General features: G+C 35.8%; 1 protein-coding gene across 1 annotated transcript in view; it reads right to left on the bottom strand.

Moving 5' to 3' along the window:
- The window catches only part of LOC126299170 (dystrophin, isoforms A/C/F/G/H), a 2,370,611-nt gene that overhangs the window by 1,669,292 nt on the left and 683,673 nt on the right, over nucleotides 1-17,646 (bottom strand). The window contains exons 34-39 of the mRNA XM_049990931.1: nucleotides 16,425-16,577; nucleotides 10,959-12,722; nucleotides 3,893-4,171; nucleotides 3,234-3,407; nucleotides 1,253-1,387; nucleotides 897-1,097 (exon numbers count right to left, since the gene is read on the bottom strand). Coding sequence (XP_049846888.1) covers nucleotides 897-1,097; nucleotides 1,253-1,387; nucleotides 3,234-3,407; nucleotides 3,893-4,171; nucleotides 10,959-12,722; nucleotides 16,425-16,577 — 2,706 coding nt within the window. The remainder of the gene's footprint in view (nucleotides 1-896; nucleotides 1,098-1,252; nucleotides 1,388-3,233; nucleotides 3,408-3,892; nucleotides 4,172-10,958; nucleotides 12,723-16,424; nucleotides 16,578-17,646) is intronic.

Raw genomic sequence — 17,646 nt, 5'->3', positions numbered from 1 at the left:
GTATTTCAATTTCCAGGAGTGTATGTCAATGGAAAGAAATAAAATTAAGTGGTCAAAGTACAAAATTGATAAATAACATGTATTGTGGTGCAATATACAATTAAAGCCCAAAAGTCTTTTTGCAGATAGACTTAACTGAGGGAATGAGAGAAGAGATGGGAAACAAGATAAATATGGGCTGGCATGCAAAGGAAAGAAGAATGTCAACAAGAGATATCTAAAGAAGCAAGGCATGGAAATAACCAACCATGTCCATGCAACTGCATCACGGAGCACATTTTCTAATAATACTTTGTTCTTTGGTAGCACAGAGCCCTAATTCATGGGCATTTATTTGTTTCAGAAGCTTTACAGTAATCAGGCCAGTTTAGAATATGCAGAGTGCTTGTATTTAAGTAAAATGTACTGGCGTAAAATATTTCTGTCTCGATGAAATACATCTTGCCACTTTAAAGGTAGGTAGTGATAAGTGTTTATAGTGTTTTTTTTTTTTTTTTTTAAAAAAAAAAAAAAAAAAGGTGGGATAGTCAGACAGGTGAACAATGCAGTAGGAAAATGGTTCAAGAGCCTCATTTAACACACAATCTGTATCATCACGCAATTTTGATCAATGTAAAGGCAATATTAGTTCAGAACTGCAAACAAATGTTTTTTTTGTTTTTGTTGGTGAATTCATACAAAGCACGCTGAATTTTTTTTTCATTTTTTAAGCATCTTTTTCCAAATTATGTTTGAAATTACAAGCTTAAATAGCAGACAATTTGTGCACAAAACACCAGTTGGCTTGGTGACATTTGTAAACCCTTACATTCCATGCTGTACAAAAAACTAATTAATTTAACTATGAAAATTTTGCAACTTATACATTTAATACATTAACCAATTACAAATACTACCTTGCTCTCTGGAAGCACTTTTTCCTTCTCTTTGGATCCCTTATGTAGCTGACGGAATTTTTCCTGTATGTCAGTCCATGTATCATTTATCTTTGCCACTGTACCTTCACCATGACCAACATTTAATTTAGTTAATTCATTGGACATGTCATTCAGTCTTGAGAACTCCAGATGCTTCTTATCAAATGCAGCTTTTACACCCTAGAAACACACTTTTGAGTCACAAACCTCTACAGTTATTTCAAAAGAATATTGAGGATATAACTAAAACAAATATTTTTAACATTACCTATTGTTCCATTATTGCACAAAATATACAATTAGTACAACCCAATTTAAAATATAGATCCACCTACCTGCAACTGTCCTTCATCATTATTTGCCAGGTCAATTTTTCGTCTGGCATCTCTTAACCAAACCTCCAGCTCATCTACTAATTTACTAAAGGCTTTAAATTTCTGTTCCGCTTGTTGGGCTTGAGATTTCTGGAACTGTAAAATTTTGTACAGTAAAAATTTTGATTCATGTATGGTGAAGAGCTCTTTCAGTTATAGGGTATTACATCAAGAAATGACAATTTTATGAATTGAGATCAATGTCTGTAAATAAGTTCGTGATTGTTTTATAGCATTTTATTAGGTCCACCTTAATCACATAAATTGTATAGTTCACAAGTACCACTTTCAGCCATTGCCATCTTTGGATCTGTTACAAAGAGTGGTGTAACAACCTAAGTTCAATTAGCTGAAGTAAAATCTGTAACAAGCCTAGTGATACATAAGAAAATAAGAAATATTAATATGGTTAACAGCCATGCATAACAGCCATATGCACCATAAATGTATTCTGATGTAATTATCACCATCAATGTCTATACTGGGTGGTCAGAAACAGTCCGTAAAGTTTGTAAGGCTGTTTTAGTGGAGGTTGTGCTGAGAAATAATTGTTAAGAAAAAAATTCAATACATTGCATCATCAGATTCAAGTGGTCCACCAGAGATAGTGGCTCCAAATGTGTTGTTTTGGTTTCCCAAAACTAAGCAAGAGAGTGATACAAAAATTGGACATGAGATGGTAGTAAGGTTTGAACTTCAGCTGAAGGTTGTGCAGCCTCATGTGCTATCATCCAAACTATAAGAACAACTGACACTAACCACATATGGCAGGCCATTGGAATTTGCATGCACCATGGCCTGATTGGCTAACTTCAAAGCTTATTAACTCAAAAATGACACAATGTACTGAATTTTTTTCTTAACAATTATTTCTCAGCAAAACCTACGCCACAACACCCTCACAAGCTCTTCATGCTGCTTCTGATCATTCTGTATATCTAGGTACATAGTAAGTGCTACTGAGGGCGTATGTATGTTTTTATATACATAACTATGGCCTGTAAAGGGCATTAATGCTAGGGTACATGAGTAATTAGTGTCATAAAGAAGCATCTGCTAATAAAACATGAACTGACATACAATATGTGGAAATAAAACCCATACTTAAAATCAACATAAAATGTGTAAAGTATAATAATTTTTAAGCTCTTAACCTGTCAAAGTATACAACACATAATCACGTAAGAGTCAGAATAAAAAGTTTAAAAGTTACTTCACACTTATGAATTGAAACCTTTAAGCTTAACAAAACTATAAAACATGAATGTAAGAGTAAGATAATTTACAAGATGGGACTATTAACTAAAATCTTGATAGACAATGACACATGTGGTGTGGAATTGTAGTGGTGCTACCTTGGACCTTCTTTGTAAGAATTTTTTTTGTTTGGTACAAACTGTGTGTTCAAAATGGACCTTTAAAAATAAAGAAATGACAGTTTTTGATGAAATGATTAATTAATGAGTCAAGAGATTAATTCAGAAATCATGCCTATGTTGAAAGTGCAACATAGTAAGTAGTAAACCAGACAACACTTCTAGGTTACACGAACATTAGTATTTGGGTGAAGACTGTTTTCAATTTTGAGATATGTTGTAAAATTTAACTCTTGAATGTGTGTTGGTATGACAATGAAAACATCTTAAAAGTGAGCAAGACTTTATTTTTATTTCTAAATCACTGGTGAGATTATAATTATGAACATATAATTTTTATGCATTGTTAGTGTTTCCAGTAACCTGTAAATAACTTTCTGATAACTTTATACACTACATTTAATTCTTATACGTATTCTGCAAGATGAAAAATTGTGGATGCCTATATTTTTAACAGTTTCCCATCTAGAGAACTGTAAAGTAAGAGGCATTTAAGGAAATCTTCTAAATTGAAGTATTATGTACAGGTTATGATAAATAAAATAATTTCAAAAGAAACTACGTACCTCAGTTTCTGACTTCACTTGATGCCACTTGTCACGAAGTTTGTCTTGGGAAGATTCTTTAAGCTGTTCAGCTCTTGAAGGATCACTGGAGTGGACTGTAAGTACAAGCCCATCCCCTCTGCTTATCAATGTAGCAGCATCAGGAGCAAGCAAACTGAATTCTCGCTCAAGTACCTGAAATTTCCTTCTGATGTCATAATAGCAGTGACTACTAAGTTGATGCTATGATACATCCACATCAGATAATCAAGAGATAAAAAAAAAATGCTGATGCAACAACACATTCAACCAGTTACACACACACACACACACACAGAGAGAGAGAGAGAGAGAGAGAGAGAGAGAGAGAGAGAGAACGACCACATTTAAGGCAACTCAGTCCTACCTCTCTGTTAGCTTCTTGAATGATCACATGAAGCAATACATAGATTCTTCTAGAGGTATACAATGGAACAGGGTTATAAACGAGCATTTTGAAAAAAAAATATGTTTCTTATTAGTTTTCACTGCGAAATAAAATTTTGGTTCATAGTTGATGCTATGACAGCACACAATAATGTTTCACTAATATCCCACAGAAGATCAATTTCAAACAGTTTAACATCTTACAAATGAAAGAAGTAATACTATGGATTTGAGAGGGAGACATATTATCTCACCTCGAGCCTTTTTATGGGATCTTTTTCATTTGTAACAGCTCGCACAGTTTCCAGCATAGCATCCATTCTGCAGAGCATATGCTGTGCTTCATCCTCAAATTCAGCAATCTCAGTAACAAGTGACTGGCTGAGTAATGCTTGTGCAACTGGTGGTGTTCCTGAGTGTTTCAGCTGTGATGGAAAGCTACGCTCAGATTTCACTGTAACTGCAGTTGTGGAGCTGGGAGGAAGCTTCTCAGCCTTTCGGACACTGGCTTCCTTTCTCGAAGAAAGAATGGCCTGAAAGTATTGTAGATATAGTGTTAAAGATGGTTCTTACAAGTGCAATGTTCATTTATATAAAAGAGACATAATTAGGACTACAACAGATTTCAGATGAACTGACAATCATACTTCCCTGAGAAAATACATTTCTTTGAAGTATGTAAGAGAAATAAGTACAGTCCAGATTGGAGTTCAAACATTCTCAGTCTCTGAAATGACAGAATCAAAACACTACAAGAAAACCAGTTTCTAAAAATGAAAATTATATAAAAATCGCACTTCTTTACAGTAATTTAGTTACAGAAAACAATCTTAGTTAAAAATATCAGCAGTGAATTACTAAACACAGATACAGAGATAAATAGTGACCATTATATTTACACATACTATACTTTCACTGCCAGTAATACAAGGATTTTTATAAAATGATGGTATACACTGTGCTTATAATATGTCTACATTATTGAAAATAGTTAATACTTTGTTGCCTTGTTGCAGGAGATATGAGTCCCTATATTGATGACAAAGAAAACAATAACCACTGAGAGTTTATGCTCATGTGAGCTGACCTAGGAACAAGTCTTTGGTACCTAACAGTTACAAAACACATCACTTTCCAGCTGATCATGAATGAATATAATCAAATATGATTATATTTAATCAAATAGAAAGTTTCCATGATGTAAGACATCATGAGATCATCCATGTCTGATGAAACTGCACAGTTGACTCAAGAGTTGACTGAATTACATTACAAGTGTTGAACAATCGCATCATATTTAAAAACAACATAATCCATACCAGTATGGGAAGTTCTGTTTTTAACATTAACAGACTGACATCTATAAATCCTATTTAAGTAAGAAGGTAAACACAATGCTGTTCACGTCACTGTATCTACAACTCCTGAAAGGTGCCAGTGATGACCAGTTGATGCAACACATCATGTCCAACAACAAAGAAACACTCCACATGTGTGGCCTTGTCTGCGAACATAATTATCACAAACATGCAGATGAATAGAAACATGTGGTTCAGGAGTGGGAACCTCAAAAGTAAATAACAGATTAGGTACAACAGCAATCAGCCCTCCGTTTTAAAGAAACAACATTCTCCAGCACGAATTACTGTTACATGTAACTGCACTCATTACATTTTCATACGTGAAGGATGGCATTGCAGTCATCACAATATTACAATAATGCACAGAACCTCTGCCTCTTGCTACTGTCATGGAGTACTACAGAAATACCATTTTCCCCAACGCGTGAGTGGATTGTTACAATTTCCACATGTTTTTGGATACAACATCCCCCTAAGCAGGTTTTATTCACACCCCCGCCCATCCAGATTTACATTTTCCAAGGTTTCTGTAAATTGCTGAACATAAAAGATGGGAAAGTTCCCCTGGCCAATTTCCTTTCCCAGCCTTGTCCACTCTGTGCTTGAGCTTCATTTCTAATGACCTTATCATAGAAATCAGAAGACTCATTTTTAGCACATGGCTCCACGAAATTAAAGTTTTGTGTAGGTGAAGTGAATAATCTACAGGGTTTGATAAGTCATATTTGGGATGCAGTTAGAGTTATTGCCCCAAATATATTGCATAGTGCATTTTGTGCAACACAAGACTGCCAGGAACAGAGTTTTAAAATGTGTGATGGACACACAAAAGTGCATTAAAGGCCACCAATATAAGTGCTATTGGAATACACAATAAATACTACAAGGTCTGTGGAATGATTAAATGAATCTAAAATCTGACACATATTCCATTAAATGTTGTAGGAAATGTCTTGCAGAATATAAATACATTTGGATTAAAGGAGACCAATCACTGAAAAGCAGAGGCACTGAGTTGATTTTAGACACAAACAAAAGACAGAAAACTTGCTAGCGTACAGAGTTATCCTTCAAAAATGCCTCAACATGGGGCTGGCTGAACTAACAGTATCAATGCTGTATTCAAGCAGGTGGACTGGTTGCAATGGAGGTAGTGTCAGGTACGGTGCGTAGAGGGAGACGCAGGAAGGAGGCAAGGAGGTGGACTGGGGTTGTGTGGCTAGCAGCTCTGAGTCCTAGTCCACAAACAGATTTCCCATGCCATATCCTCATACACTTCCAGTCCTCCCCACATTCCCAAGAATCAGCTACACAGAAGTCCCCCCCCCCCCCCCATCTCCCATAATCACCACAGATGGAAACAACTGAACTATGTTCTTCAACAGGGCTTTGATTATCTATCATCCTGCCCTGAAATCAGGGACATCCTTCCTACCCCTCCTAAAGCAGTGTTCTGTCACCCACCCGACCTACACAACATCCTAGTCCATTCCTATGCCACTCCAATTCCCCCCCCCCCCCCTCCCCCCGAGGCAGACCAAAAAGCAATATTTGTCCAATCCGTCCACCCAGCACCTCCTACTCCAGCCCTGTCACTTCATGAGATGCCAGGCCACCTGTGAAAGTAGGCATCTCATGTGCTAACTCTACTGCAAACAGAACACAGCTTTTTATGTCAGTATGACTACCAACAGCACATCATCTGCTCCCATGATTGTCCAGACCTAAATCTCAGATAACCTGCTGACCTGCAACCTCCACCCAATATTTCCCATTCCTCCTGTTACCCCTTTCAAGCGATGTCCTCACATCACTTTCTATGTGCACCATTTCCTATTGGCCCCCACAATTGTGCATTACATACTCGGCCCATATACCTGCCACCCCACCCTCCTGCAATCCTAGTCGGCAAACTGGCTGCGGAAATCTCAACACTTCTGCTTTTTGGTGGACATCCTCCTTTAATCCAAAAGTATTTGCATATTCCATCAAGATATTTTATATTTTTCCCAGACATGACATAAATTTTGTGAACTATTGAGACATGTAAATCTGTGATAAAAATGCATCACCAAGCTCACATGAAAAGGCATCAGCACAAAAATGTGAATGTGCACTCACATAATTAACAGCACATGTATGTTATAATTAACTCCATGTAGGTTACAAAGAACTTTGTTGAGTAGATGAGGTAAACTAGGTACATAATAAAATTATGGGGAGAATATAAGATAGAAGTAATACAGAACAGAACATCAGAGACACATTTAAGTACTGGGGGAGATATATGTTTTATGATGTGGTTAGTTGTCTTTTCACGCAATTTCACCCACAATTTTCAGTTACTGTATTCACTTCTGCTAATTGGATCAATGACAATGTACACTATCTGATATAAAAAGTTATCCATCCAAATGACAAGAAGAAACAAAATGAGATTTCAAGGGTTGAGAGGTCATGTAATGGTATGTTATTTCAGTGGTTACAACATCAAGTCAAATTTACAAAGGACTTGGCAGTATGGGCACACTTACCAATATGATGGTGCACCCCCTCTGGCCTAGATGCATGCATTAATTTGGTTGAGAAGGTTATAAAGGCATTGTGTCCTCTCCAGAGGCAAGGTGGCTCACAACTGTTGTAACTAGTTCCTGATATCTTGTATACTAGCAACTGGAGCAACTGGACCGAAACGACATCCGAGCTAGTCCCACATTTTCTACTAGGGACAGATCTGGGGATATGGCTGGCCACAGGAGTACATCAGCATCATGCAGACAGTTAATGAAGACAGGTATGGACAATCATTGTTTTGTTTAACTCTGACACCACAATACTGTCACATGAGAGGTGACACATGAGCACAGAGGAAAATCATGACATACCACTGTGCTGTCAAATTCCCTCAATCACTACCAGTCATGACCAGAAATCATACCCAATCACTGCCCACACCACAAAACCAAAAGTAACATTGCTGTGCCTTTCCAAAACATTGGAAGAATGGAACCTCTCTCCAGGTTGCTGCCATACTCACTGATGACGGTCATCCAGGGTAGTGCAAAAACCGTGATTCATTGCTGAACAAAATGCAATGCCGTTCATCAGCAGTCCATGCTTCCTGGTCACAGCACAATACAAATGCAGCTTTTTGTATTGTTGTGTTAACAGCGGCTTATTCATGTGACGGAAATTGCCTAGTCTGGCTGCTGCAGGTGTCTGATGACAAATGGTGTGGGATGACACAATGTTGCATGGTTGACTGGAACCTTGACAATGAGTACACCTGTTATCATGTCCCCATGCAGTCCAATATCAGGCCACTGCCATATTTGAATGCCCCAAAAATTTGGATACTGCACAATTTGGTCAGCCAACCAAATGGAGGCCCAGAATGAGGTTAAGTTCAAACTTTGTTAGTTACTGAAAACGCTGTCTCACGCAAGTAGACAGCAACCCCGTGTCCTTTGCAGTGATCACTCAACATCCATCACTGTTCAGGCCTCTTTTATATCCTACCAGACACTATAATAACACTAAATATGAACAACACTAATGCACTCTGTTGACCATTCTACCTGTCACAGATAGTTCTAATTCTAATCATATTTACATACACCCCCCCCGACCACCACCACCAATGGTGTGTACATGTAATATGTTACATTGACATCTTCTGTGTGCATCACTTTTTCTGCCGGGCAGAATTTCAATAAAAAAAATCAATGGTGGTGGTTGTCTGCTGTTCATTTATATCTTGTCCCGTTCTATCACTTTTTTGCCCACAATCCTGGGTTAATGTCTGATCAATTCTAGAGAAATAATATCCCCATTCTTTTACACTCTCACCTGTTTTTCCCTGGACAGAAAAACCCCTAGTCTTAAAAGTTTGAGATTATTTCATCTTTCCAATAATAAAAAGGACATAGGAAACCTCATTCTACATAATTAACAATTATTATAAGGTGTAATTACAAGTCAACTAGAAAATTAAGCACACAGGAATGAAAATGTAAGGGGAAAATGGTGGACAAGGTAAATTTGATAGTTAAGCAAAACTCCTCAATTTTTTTGTGTGACTGCCCATTAATTAGTTTTAAATAATATAGGTTACTTTATCTTAAACTTAGTTTGAACACTTCTTTTATCTTTAAGCAATTTCTACAGATAATTTGGTTTGATCTGTATAAACTTCTGACTCAAATAAAGAGAGAATTTAATTCATGTTTTGAAAATATTAGGTCTTCCCTTTTTATTTTCACAATTATGATCACCACTCAACTTCTCATAGCTCTTAAATGAACTGATTCGATTTATCTTCCTTCCCCTACAATCTCAGTTAATAACACTTTGCTAGGTGCTATCACTTGCATTAACTTCCATTAATCTGCAACAGTTTTTCTCCATCTGATCCTATAGCAAACGGATATTGTTATCTCTCTTGGTAACACACACTTTGTAATATCTCAATCATGATAAATATGAACAGCAACAGAAAAGACCATATAAATACATTATTTCATATACAACTCCATCAACACATCTTTAAATCCAATTATACATGTAAATGGCACTTATAAATCTCAAGTTCATAAAGTCTTGCATTTCAGAATAGACATAGCTAAACAAATTAGTTTATACAGTTGAAAATTGTTGTTACCAAATTAATAACTATAGTTAAAACTGTACTTATACACTTTAGAAACATGGCTTTAATTATATAATTAATCTAGATGATATAAAGGGATAACAATCATTACTTTTAAAAAATGCTGAAGTTACTTTGCTTCAGATGGCATTTCATTGCTGCTCACAACACAACAAGCAGCTTCTGTCCTGTCCCTTTATCTAGATAGTAACATGTAATGAAACATAAAGGCTTTTCTTGGAATCCACTCACTGTCCACTTAAATTTTTAACACCTGAGTTAAAGTCTACCTTGATAATTACAATGCTATTTTCAGTGCAGTTATATTGCTGTATCAGCAAGACTTGACAAAAGATAATAATGTCAACAGCAGTAATTTTATAACAAAGTTGACATCCCATGCTTTTGAACTAATCCATTTTCTGACTGCAGCACAATTGAAGAACCAAGTTTTCAGTGTGTTAGACAGAAGTACAAGAATTTGTTGTCAGTGAAGCCAAGGGAGTGACAGTGAGCCTAAAACACAGCACAGGCAGTTCAAGGTAGCAAAGAAGGTATATGTCAGTTAAGACAGTTTGCAGTATGGAATAGAAAGTTACACTTATCAATAGGGAACACATTGATGTGATATAATGCAAAAAGACATATGTTTAGTATAAAAAATTCTTAAATGATAGATTTGGTGCGTGCAGATACTTTAGGTCAGGAGAGAAAATTCCAGAGTTAATGCATTTATCTTGTTAGTGAGATTTGATGTCGGTAGAACATACTGTTACACTTGTGGTTTGTATTTTTATGTTGGTGATAAAAATGTTTAGCCACTTTTGTTTCTGGTCTCCGGATGAAAGAAGTTCAAAAACAAGAGACGTCATCTCTGGTGACAATACAAAGAACATCATCATCTTTAGATTTTTTATCCCACAAGTAGTAAGGCACCCTTCTATGAGGTGGCAAAAGATGTGGAACAAAATGTTAGTATTCTAGTAGCCAAGCACACTTATAAATATACAGCTAAAATATTATATCATCCTAGATATTTGGCTCACACACTTCAGTAACAGTCTTATGAAACTGAGTAGCAATCATTAACATTTGAAATTATAATATTAACTAAACAACACATGAGTTTATGCAGCTGTAAACTTTAAAATGTATTTTACAGACAATAATAAATAATTTTATTAAGTATGTATGTACATGTAAAACAATACAACAGTTTACTTATACAATCAAAACAAAAATAGATCGGTATCAATTTTATCACTCAGAGACCCATTATTTACCTTATTTTTAGAGAGATGCTTAACCCACCTTGTCCAGATGCTGAGAAATAAGGTGACCAAACGATGCACTTTCATCATCATCTGAACTTGAGCTGTTATTCAGCTCAAGAGGAGATACGCCATCATCTGAAAACTCCACAACATCATCAGTTTCTTTGTCACTTCCATAAAAACTGTCATACTCTTCTGCCTCTAAAGTGGTCAATGGCAAAGTTACATTTTCTTTAGGAATGTCACCTATGGCTGATGATATTTCAGGGTTACAGAAGCTCCCAGTAATTTTATAAGTTTTTGAAACTTCTATTTCCTTCTTCAGTATTACTTCTTTGAGAGCTGATGATGTATTCTTCTCCAATATTTTTCCATCTTTTTGTGATGCAGGTAGAGCCTTATTGTTAGTAAGTTCAGGCACAAACTGTTCATTGTCAGTGTCTATTATTAAGTACTCGGCACACTCTGGTTCACGCCATGCAGTCACTGTCGTCCGCTCAGTTTTATTAACTCTATCGGTTATTTGGAGGCAAAGTTCAGGCGGAGTCTCAGTGGGTACAGCTAATGGTGTAGGAGGTGGGGTGGGTGTCACATGCACTTCTACTTCATAACCTGGGATAGAAAGTTTAGGAGTTGGTGATATATTCAGGGAATGTGCAGTTTCGGTTAAAAGTTGGTCTAGGGGTTGAGTACATGCATTTGACACACTGTTCATGCTGTTCTTGGGACTCACCCTGATGATTTCTTCATCAGTCTCTTTCCTCTGCACTTTGGGTGAGCCCTGTACAGTCTCTTGCTTGGCAAGTTTTTTATTCGATATCACAGTGTCAAATAATCCATCTTTGTCATTTCCTTGCACTCCAGTATCAGTAACTGTTGTATCTTCAGTTTGACCTTTGTCTTCATTATCTGTTTCTGCAGCAGATTCTTCTGGTTCTTCTTCAGTGTCTTCAACAATTTCAACCATTTCAACAGCCTGGGGCCCATAATGCATTGATGTTTCCACATTCCTACTTGGATACATGACATGTTTCACTATTTCAATTGCTTTTACTTCAACCATTTGACATGGATCTGCTGCCTGATGCTGGGAGATATCACTGAAATTAGTGTCCGGAGAGGAACTAATCAGAGTATTGTTTGACACCTGTGAGAACAGAACACTGTCTTTTGCTAAACGGAATGTATCACTGTCGTCATTTGATGAACCGTCTCTGACACTATCCTCTAATTCACTAGTAGACATTTTGGTGCTACCACTGGCAATTTTTGGCTCTGTCATTTGTATAACATCTGGAATAACCATTTTATCCACAACCAGGCCCTTTACTGCTGTTTCATTTACCACATCTTCTTCCATAACAGGGCTCCCAGTATCCACTGCAGACACTGTCTCTTTGTTATTTGTTGGAACTGCATTATAATGATGATTATTAACCTTCACTGACTCTTCTAATGTTGCTGTGTCTTCAAACGCTGGATTCAGGTAACCAACGCCCATATCAAAATGTGTTCCTTCAAATTTGTTAGAAAAGTCACTGACAACTGGTGATGATGATGCATCTGAATTAGTTGTGGGAGGTTCAACAAGCAATTCCTGGAATGCTGCAGGTTCATCTGCTACTACTTGCCCTTCAGTTCCCTTTACAGAAACCAAAGGAGAAGCCTCATGAATTTTATGATACATTTCTTGTGGCTCTCTCCCCCTAGAGTCTCCACTTGTTGGTTCTGCAGCCAGCGAATTATCACCAGGATTGGCTGTTTCGTTCTTGTTCGAATTATTGACTTTTTGTGTCCAGCCCTGGAAAAACAAGGGCTTTTAAGATTTTTGGAGTAACTCATTAACATATGTGCACTTTCTTTGTGAAAAAAAAGTTTTGAAAGGAAGTGTTAAGTGCAAAATATTTGAATCTTGTGTCTGATGATGTAACGCAATAACTGAGCCTTAAAAATATCTGATATTAGTTTTATTATGAAATATTATTTGTCTGTTAATAATAGTAGTGCAGTTTAAATATGACAGATGTCATGCAGTTTGAAAGTTCTGCTCCGAGTTTCTAAAAGAAACCATCACCGTTCGTGCAACGTGATGCATAGCACAGCAGAAAGTGCATAAAATATTCATTACATCAACTACCATGTAATGCAGCAATGCTCTTCGTGGGAGCAATGAGAACATTTTACATGTAAGTGAAGCCAACAGACAACATTAAAAGTCACATTATTCTTCAATTTTTACACGGTCAGTAGGAAAACTATGTGTTATTTTTTTATATACGTGCAGCTAGTTAAGAAACCAAGCAATGAAGATTACAGCAGCTTTGGAGACAGGGGGAGAGAGACCAAATCCAGGCATATTATTCACTTTAATGAACTGCTAACTGATGACAATAAACGGTTTTCACATTTTTACAGTTCATTTAACAGAACACCTGCACCACTGAATCACCAGTTCCCATAAAATGTAACACAGATTTACAGCACTTCTACATATTCAAATCTATATTGCAAATAAAACCACAAGCAACCACTTCACCAACATTAAGCAAACTTCTTTTTTTATTTAAAAGTTTCACATGAATCCTTTTGCATCACAAAATAAAGAACATAAATGCACTCATTCCATGAACATTGACATATTAATACAAACACTGCACAAACAGCAAGCATCAATCACAAATAGGAACAATTATCTTCAATTAATTTTCTTTGACACTTAATGATAGTTTGTTACAGTTCATAATATCAGCAGCTCCAGCTAATTTTCTTCAACAACAGACAAGTTATATGAATAATTTGGATTGCCTACTGACTGAGAGCTTGTTAAGTTTTTACAGCCACAAATCAGTATGTGACAGAAACTTGTGTAGTAATATCAGGTTATTATGTGCACTAAGGAGGAGAATTATTTTTGCAGAACATAAATTAGTATCCGATTAGTGAATAGCTATTTTTGTTAATGTATAACAGATATATTTACAAAATAAAATTTCTAATTAACAGTCAAAATATCATACAACAAAAACATACATCAAGCAGTAAAGCATATCAAAGGCTAATAATATTACATGTAGAAAACCTCTGTTTATCATGTACATAAGTTATTTTACTTTTTTCTAAAGACTCAAATTAGATGTAAAAATTGAGTGAGTTACTGTCATTTCAGATAACGAATCCCAAGATGAATTAAACACAACAGAATAAAAGAGATGAACTTTTCCAAAAACAGTGAAACTGTGTATGATTAAAATTTATGATAGTTAATATGGTAGCAATATTTAATCAACATAACCTTTACCCTGTGGTTCTTTACTTTATATTGACAGAGCCATAGTACAATGTATAGTGATTAACCCTCCCTAAAACAAGAAGCAGGCTGAACCTATTAAAAAATGCAACAGTAAAGCCAACATCAAAACCAGATACTGTCAGCTTTATCATCACAAGCTGTTTTAGTAAATGAATGCATTTCACCCACTTCAAATTTATTTGAGCTTTTGTTTTGAACCATCTTTTACGTTCCTTATATGATATTATAATGAATGCACAAAACAAAATAAATGACTGTTACATTTGTTCCATATAAAGTATTTTAACTTCTCCTTTCTAAAGTGAAAAGAAGACCTATTTTCCAACTTACAAAAGCTATTTATTGAACTTATTAAAACTGTTTAACCATGACAGTTTGCATTTTACAAGTACCAAGTATTACCAGCTACCATTAATACCACATTTAAAAAGAAAGCACAACATCCACCTCCACCAATGCGTATGGCAAAACACAACAAAACAAGTGCAATAAGCAAGATACAGTTCACATGTATGGAAAATGTAGTTTTCATATGTTAATTAAATGGTCCCAGTTTGAATAGCTATTGAGTATGGTGCAGGTACAGTCAAACATTGCTGATATTTCTACAAGTAACTTCTATCATTCACAAAGCATGAAGCACAGCACAACCTTCTTGTGTTCTGAAATTTAAATTCACAGTGCTTGGAACTGTGGCAGCATGGTAATATATGACTGTGAAGAATGGTAAAATTACACACACAGTAAACACTTGTTTCATGTACAAACTAGAGATATCTACCACCAACATGTCGCCGATAATAATGACAAAAATTTTACCATGCCACAATCCCATGAGCTATTCAGACTGTCTATATGCCAGAAGCAGCTTGATTTCATGACATTGTCCCATACGATACATCATCTGTACTAGAAGCAATTATTGCTATTATTAGTTAAGTAGCTGACATAGCTGAGAACATCAGCGTTCATCAAAGTATCTTTTATTAAATGCAAGGACCAAACTTTTATTTTCCTGATGCTACAAATAAAATGGAAAAAATTTTCAGGTAGCAAATCTGACAGAAGGAAAATTATTATTCTGCATAATAGCCACTAATTAATTTACATAATGTGTCATATACACACAGAAGGAAAAGTGTGACTGCATGTTGCCCAAATGTAAAGACATGCTATTATAACAATTTGTGTGTGTCTTTTGGGAATAATTTGGAACCAATAAACTTAAATGGCTATTAAAATTAAATTGAATGGAAACAAAAGCACAATTCACATCTAGCTTGAACACTATTGGGGCAACTCGAGTGATTTTCATGTTAGAGATTCTCTGAGTCACAAGGATGACGCATTTAAGTTTTTAATTTTTTTTTAATCTGAAAAATTTCTCCCACTATACACAAAAGTGACAGCATTGGATCTGGACACACAAACTATGACACTCACAGCACAGATTTTTTCCGTCATATTTATAAACTGGAAAACAAATATGAGAGACACTACAATGGTCAATGAAAACAACAGAGTAAACCCCACAGAAAAATTATATTTACCTTCACAATAATGTACATGAAAACTCACATAAGAATAGACTTCATAAGCTGTTTATGTACAATAATCATAAAAAATAATTTTGTGGCTTTAGAATATCCTTCATGTATATCATTGAACCACGTTGTTCTTTAAGAAGTTTCACTGTTGAAGTTTCACTGTTTATATATGTAGAATGGAAGATGATACAAAAATAATGTACATAAATGTAGAATAATGTTCATCACCTGTGGGAAAAAACTGTAAAGAAGAAAAGAAACAGTAAGGGAGACTGAATGAAAACTACTTGTGTTGTGTGTAATGAAAATCACTTTGTCTGACATATCAGTCTCAATTTTCAGGAATACTAAGAACATACTGGACTTCCTGTATTTCTACCAAATAACTTAAGACCAAATATGACCAAGTAAAAATAGAAATAAATTAGATGGCCTATAATAAAATTTGATGTGCAGTGGTGTGAACAGACCAGAAGAGGTAAATAAAAATGGTTGCAGCTGAACTGAGGCTTTACAGTTTAAGCAGCTCAGTTTTTAGAGAAAATGGAAACAAATTGGAAGTGAAAATAATATAGTAGCATAAATAAAGTGCAGTTGCAGTTTATACTGTAAACAAAATATATTTCAAACAACGCATACTACTCACATCAAGTTTACTCATTATTCTTGACCACATTGAATCCAGCTGATCAAGTTTCAGATTTACAATTACAGTTCCTGGAAAAGTGCCCAAGCTATCTGCAAGTTCATGTAGGTCATTAATCTTTGTCTTCTTCACAGTCAAAAGTTTTTGCAGTTCCTATTAAAATGGAAACAGTTTATTAAAATACATTAAAATCTGAAACATATATTTCATTTTTCAGTGGTATCTATTGTGCTGAAACCTTCTGAAAGATTAAAACTGTGTACCTGACCAGAGCTCAAACTTGGAATTTTGCCTTTCATGGGCAATGATGATATCTGCTAAGTTACCCAAGCATGATTTATGACTTGCCCATACAGCTTCAATTCTGTTCTGCCTATCCCTTTCCTGCTTTCCAAATCTCCATTACCCATAAAAGACGGGGTTGCATAGACAACTCTCTGTCTGACTAACAGTTTCAATTTGTAAGGAATTTTATACCAAAATCCCAAACTCATTTAGACCTTTTTTTTACACTATTGCAAAAATGGTGTTACACGGAACAGTTGAGAAACTGCATGGTGAAAGAAAACACATTATGTTTGTGAAACGTAATGTGAATGTACTAATAGTCAAGGAAGAATAGCAGGAGCCCAAAGAAACACTCCCAACATTTTTCCTAAACAATTTAGGGAAACCATAGAAAACCTGAATCTGACTGACTGGTCAGGGATTTGAAATGCCATCCTCCCAAATGTGAGTGCAGGATCTTACCAGAACACCATCAATAATGGTTGTGGGGTTACTGAAGGAACTAGTCCAGCAGATGCTCAAACAATTTTGGGAAATCATTTGAGAACCCAGTTCTAGATGGTCAGATGAAGATTTACCATACTTCTCCAGAATTCCTTTTTAGAAGACATATGGATGTTATGAGAATCACAAGAAGAAGCTCTATGAGTTACGTTAGGAATTACAGAAAAGTATGGTAACTCGTAGTCCTAGACCAGAAGTTAAAATAAATAGCTGCACAAGACAATAGATGAAATAAACAGATGTTACAAACTGCCAAAGTGCCATAGCACAATTCATTCTCAGTGAACAGCAGCAACATGGGACTCGTCTCATTCTGCACTGTGAAGAACTTTATAAATTATGGTTCCTGTTTATTATGCCACTGTAGATTAAGCCCCATTTGTTGAGAAATTAATGAAACCCTTGCACAAGCATTTACACCCCTTGCTTC

The sequence above is a fragment of the Schistocerca gregaria genome, chromosome X, assembly GCF_023897955.1.
Source record: "Schistocerca gregaria isolate iqSchGreg1 chromosome X, iqSchGreg1.2, whole genome shotgun sequence".
Lineage (NCBI taxonomy): Eukaryota > Metazoa > Arthropoda > Insecta > Orthoptera > Acrididae > Schistocerca > Schistocerca gregaria.
Note: the sequence above shows the minus strand (reverse complement) of the source record. Positions and strands in the feature narration are given on the sequence as shown.